This window comes from Schistocerca cancellata, chromosome 9, assembly GCF_023864275.1.
Source record: "Schistocerca cancellata isolate TAMUIC-IGC-003103 chromosome 9, iqSchCanc2.1, whole genome shotgun sequence".
Classification (NCBI taxonomy): Eukaryota; Metazoa; Arthropoda; class Insecta; order Orthoptera; family Acrididae; genus Schistocerca; species Schistocerca cancellata.
Genome location: NC_064634.1, coordinates 257,383,278 through 257,389,277, shown reverse-complemented (window position 1 = coordinate 257,389,277; position 6,000 = coordinate 257,383,278). Strand labels below are relative to the sequence as shown.

The 6,000-nt window shown below is 41.5% G+C and overlaps 1 protein-coding gene across 1 annotated transcript in view; it reads left to right on the top strand.

Annotated features, from left to right (window-relative positions):
• Positions 1 to 1,711: 1,711 nt before the first annotated feature.
• Positions 1,712 to 6,000, top strand: part of LOC126101102 (odorant receptor 43a-like) — a 69,947-nt gene continuing 65,658 nt past the window's right edge. Inside the window, exon 1 of the mRNA XM_049911776.1 lies at positions 1,712 to 2,064. Within this exon, the coding sequence (XP_049767733.1) occupies positions 1,718 to 2,064 (347 nt within the window). The 5' untranslated portion in view covers positions 1,712 to 1,717. The remainder of the gene's footprint in view (positions 2,065 to 6,000) is intronic.

Below are 6,000 nucleotides of genomic sequence, written 5' to 3'. Positions count from 1 at the left end.
CTGGTGTGTCTCTATTCTCAGTACCTATCTTTACCACGTAGTTAGTGATACCATCCATCCCATTTTTCTTCAGACTGCTACCCAAACGACACAATATCGCCATAAGGGTCTCTATTTATATGCGTATGCAGAATAGCTGATATTTCATCTGCTCCCCAAATACTTCCAGGGTAGGGTACGAATATAGGTTGGTTGGTTTGTGGGGGTTAAAGGGACCAGACTGCTACGGTCATCGGTCCCGTACGAATATACTGGTGACATAAACTATCGACAAAAGCGTGTTTTGCCATTTCTACTCGTTTTCCCTGTACCTATGTTTTGCTCCCTTGCATTCCAATCAAGCGGCGGCAAAACCTATGTTTTGTCTGTTTTGTTTTCTATCTTTGCCTACCTTTTGTACCAAATGTCTGCTATCATGCCATATTTTAAATAGTTTACTATTTCTTCGGATCCTCTTCCTGTGCTTGGAGGGCAGAACATTTTGAATACCGCTACCATCCATACTGGTAGTCCGTAAGCAACTTCTTTTCCTGTTAAGTTCCACTTTCCTAGCACACAACCAGATAACAGAAGACTACCTTTTGCCTTACCTTGAATCGCCTAATTGTGTGGAGTAGTGTGGTTCGAATTTTTTCCATTCAGGTGTTACAAATGCGAAATACACCCAGTGTCTAAGTCAGATACAAATTCCTGTTGAATCGTAGATACTTAAGTGACTCACAATTTGATACCGACGTCTCTATTCGGCACTACTAATGTTTCAAAAATGTATAAAACGAATATTTGAAAACTGACTGAATTTCCGGTACATATTTCATGTAAGTGCTTCTATGTTCCTTTCATACTCTGACAGTATGTCCGGCGACGCAGAAAGAAGGAGAGGGAGAGAGACTCGTTACTTTTAATTGTGATGATCGATCAGTTTCTGTTATGTAGAACGAGACAATGAGACCACTTTCATTTTTCATCCAATGTCGTGCTACATTGATTACATTATGTAAGTCAGTCTTGACTAAATGTATCAAACGCTACATAATGAACTACCATGTTCAGCACTACTCTATAACTTAAAACTCATTAACAAGCCGGTTACTTGATGCAGTTGCACTTATGTATATACAATGCCACTGCAGTGTCAGTGGCTGTAAAAAGGGTGAACGGCCCTGAGTAGCTCTCAGATGTTCGCCTAATTTAATCGTCTTAGGATCGAAACGATAGTAATCAGCAGGACTAGACAAAGTAGATGGCGAGAGAAATTCCAGAAGCCATGGAACTGCCTCTGTCCTGGGCGGATAGTGGGAAATCAGTCCTCAAGCTCAACATCCGCCATCTTTGGTTGTGTGGTGTGTGGCCACTACCAGGTTCCTGGATATTTGAACTGTACGGCGCTTTGGGGATCGTGCTTGGCGTCTGGAACGCTATAGAGAGTACACTGGCCCTCTACTTCTGTTGGAGAGACATGGATGAGTCGACGATGGTATTCATCAGCACCTTCAGCATCGGATGCGGCACTGTCAAGATGGCCTTCTTCATGTGCAATCGGAGACAGTACTATGCGCTGGCTCGAAGCGTGGAGATGCTGGTGTCTTTGCAAAGTGAGTTCTGTTCGGCAGACCCTGCCTTGGCTGACATTAGGCAGGGCTCTCAAAGGCGTGCCTCCCGTCTCACCATAGGACTGCTGCTCTTAATGTTGTCGCAGTACCCTGTGTGGTTCCCGATGCCTTTAATTGCGCGTCCAGACGAACGGCGCCTACCATTCGCTCAGCACGGCTGGGACAACAACACAAACTTCTACGAGCTATCGTACGTCGTACAGTGCGTGATAGGGGCGTGGACCACCCAGATCAGCAACAGTGTGGACTTACTGTTCGTTAGCATCATGATCCTCACAGCTGCGCAGCTGCAGATTCTCACAATTCGCATTGCCAGTCTCAAACCTGAGGACACTGAAGTAAAGCTAGAGAAAGGAATCAGTTGCGTGGCAGATCAGACGGAAAAAAATTGCAGTGATAAAATGTATGAAAAATTGCGTCTGTGCATTGAGAGTCACCAGAAAATCCTCAGGTACGTTAAATAATTTGAGTAACACCTTTCGCACAAAACTGGATAAGCACAATGAAGTTGGTCTAAACCATATATGACAATGCTTGATGCCCTGCGAAACAGCATAGTCTATTTTCTTTTCCTAAAATTTTGACTCATCAATATTCAGCCTGGTTTGATGCAGCCCTCCATGCACTCCTCTGTTGTGCCAACCTCTTCATCTCAAAGCAGCACTTCCTACCTACGTCTTCAATTATTTGCCGTATGTATTCCTATCTCTGTCTTCCTCTACAGTTTTCACCCACTATAGTTCAGTCTAGTAACATGGAGATTATTCCGTGATATGTTAAAAGATGTCCTGCCAACTGTCCCTTCTGCTTGCCAGTGTTTTCCAAATATTCCTTTCTCTGGGATTCTGTGCAGAACCTCCTCATTCCTTACCTTATCAGTCCACCTAATTTTCAACGTTCTTCTGTAGCACCACATTTCAAATGTTTCCATTCTCTTCTGTTCCGGTTTTCCCACTGACTATGTTTCACTACCATGCCCCAAATGCATGTTCTAAGAAATTTTTTCGCCAAATTATGATTTACGTTTCATACTAGAAGACTTCTCCTGCCCACGAATGCCCTTTTTTCCAGTGCTAGTATGCTTTTGATATCCTCATTGCTTAGTCTATCATGGATTATTTGCAGCCCGGGTAGCATAATTCCTTAAATTCATCTACTTCGTGATCACTAATCCTGATGTTAAGATTTTAAGCTTATCGCTGTTCTCATTTCTGTTACCTCTCATTACCTTCGTCTTTCTTCAGTTTACTCTCAATGTATATTCTGTACTCATCGAACTGTTCATTCCATTCATCAAATCCAGTAATTCTTCCTCACTTTCGCTAAGGATAACAATGTCATCAGCAAATTTTTTCGCTGATATTCTTTCACCTTGCATTTTAATTCCACACTTGAACCTTTCTTTATTTCCGTTATTTCTTCTTCGATGTATAGATTGAACAGCAGGAGCGAAAGATTACATCCCTGTATTACACACTTTTATTATAAGCACTTTGTTCTCGGTATTCCACTGGTATTTCTCTCTCTTGGCTCTTGTGTGTTACCTGTATTTTCCTAAAGATTACCTCTATTTTTGTCAGAAGTTCCAACAACGTATACCATTTGACACGAACGCTCTTGCCAGGTCTAAAAGTCCTATGAACTTGTCTCAACTTTTATTTTTAGTCTTGCTTCCATTAGCAATCGCAACATGAGAACTGAGTCTCCGGTTCCTTTACAATTTCAAAAGTCAAAATAATTGTATTACAACAAAATTTGGCATCTGCTGGCTTCTAACGACCAAACCTGATAAAGTATTATCCGAAGAGCGTTATCGTGAAATCCAGTGAGCTCTTGTCACGAGCGGAAGCTAACACGTAATGACGGTGACTGTCGAGTAGTGGACTTCAACCTCCGTAAAAATGCACTTGGGTTTATGACTCATCTGCAGGTCAGGCAAATGTTGACAAGGTATTTGGATACTTTGAAACAGATGTATATCTACAAATAAGGTGCTTACGAAACTCTTGCATGGTATCTCGTAAACAATCAACGTAATAGTGTGGTAGTCCTTCGGAAGTAAGGCAGAAACCAACTTACTGTTGAGCACAATGTCATTAGAGATGGGAGTAAAAGTGTGGACTGCGGAACCATGGGCAGGAAATTCACTGAAACATTTTCAAAGACACAACTCTGATATTAGCCTTAATTTGATTAGCGAAATCTAAATTAGCATTGCCAGACGTGGATACATTCCTTAGTTTCCTGCGAAATTCCAGTTAAGCACGATAATCTAAAAATTTTCCGTGCAGAAAGTACCCACTACAAGAGGGGTTCAAAAAGTTTCCATTCGAAGGCCGTTCACTCGAGAATCGATTTTCCAATCAGTCAAAATCACCATGAGCATTGACGCAGTCATCCCACTAACACAACAGGATGGAGATAAACGTTTGGTAAAACATCGTTTCGTGCTGCATGAAATAGTCCGTAGCTACGTGCTGTGCATTCTCGTCCAACAGAAATCTTTGACCCTTCAAGGTCTTTTTCAAGGGACTAAAACTGTGATAATCGAATGGGGAGGGATCAGGATTATATAATGGATGTTCGAGTGTCCCCAACTTGCATTGTAGCAAATTACGCATTACGACATTTGCCATATCAAGATGTGCGTCGTCATAAAGCAGCAGCATCCGTTGGCGCATCTTTCCTCAGAAGTGGTTTTCGACGGTCAAGCTGCCCCATACACAGTCTCGTTCTCCGATAGCCGTCTACCGATATTTTTCCTTCCGCAGTCCAGAAAAGAATAAGAGCACGTTGATCCTGTTTAGACGAATTTCGTAATAACGTCGTCAGCACGCACGTCTTCTTTCGCTCGTTAAAGTCACTATTTCTACTGAGTCTTGTCTTTTTGCCCATTTGACACTCTGATGCTTTCATTGTTTCATTTCTCGAAGCTACCCATTCAGCTGTTGTAGTACTCCTTTCCCCTGTTTCCCTGTTTCAGTCAATCGTTTTCTAACGCTCTCTTGGAAGTTACCTTTAATTTCCTTCCCCTGTATGTTTTCTTCGGTTTTAACCTGCAGTCCGTTACCAATAAATTGCAGTCCACAGCTATCCGTCGAAATACTTTGCAGTTTAATATCAGCGTCGCACTACTTTGCGGTACGTAATCTGCCCAAAGCCTGCCGTTGTCTCCAGGTCTCTTCCACCTCTACAACTTTCTTTCTTCGCCATGCTGTATGAAAACTACTAGCCGGCTTCCCCTTTCATTTATTTCTCCCAATCTATGTTCTCCTTATAGTTTTTCTTCTCTTCCTTTCCTACTATCGAAATTCAGTCCCCCACAACTGGTACATTTTTTCTCGCTTAGCGATCTGAGAAATCTCGTACATTTTTTCGAACTTGTCATCGTTTACAGAGCTACTACGTATATAAACTTGTGCTACTGTTCCAGGTTTTGACTTTGGATCTATTTTGGCTATGATAATGTGTTCACTGAATTATTTGTAGTTGCTAATAGCGGAACAGTATCAGTTGCAGTGAAGTCTGAATTATTGCCTGATCTCTTCAATGGTCAAGGGTCAAAGTCATCTCTCCTCCTCCCCTTTCTCCTACTAAGGCAATTGGGTGGCTGAAAAGTGACAGAAAATCCACAAATGACAGTTTCTATTGGCTGTGGGAATGAGCATAGCCCATAGGGTTGCCAAATTTATCCTCCAATCCAGGTTAAAGGTTCCACAATTCTCCTCCTTCACTCACCCTTCCTCTTCCTTCCCCCTACTCCCTTTGGGTTAATTGTGTGTTTCGTCACTTGTATTCTATACCTCATCCGATCAGCACTTCTACCCTGCACGAACACACGACATGTGGCTCAAATTTATATACATTTTATTCAGTAGAACTGCTTTTTACATTTACGTGCCAATGAGATTGAGTTTTAGGTTTGACGGTATGGTTTGTAAGTAAACAAGGAAAAAGGGTGAGTTTTTGTCTCTATCATTTCACAATATTTTCTTCCGTAGCTATCTCTTTATACAAAATGTTCTTGGTTACAATGTACGAGGTACAGTGTATACAAATAAACTTTTTGAACATCTTTTACTGCAAGTATTTGGTAGCAATAAGTTCTGAGACACTTGAGTAATAATGACAAGAAACTTACGTGTATACGCAGATTCTCTTTTCGCATCCTTGTTTTAGGAGACTTTTTTTTAAATACAGTAATCATTCTTTAGTGGAAATGTTGTAATGTTACAACATCCTTCTTTGATACCATTGGTTAATAAAGGTTTTTTCCCGTGGAGAATGAGATATAGTAGTAATACTGGCAGAGATGACTATCAGAATGTAAAGAAAGCATGTAAAACAGACAGACACACACACGCACACACACACACGCGCGTAGCGC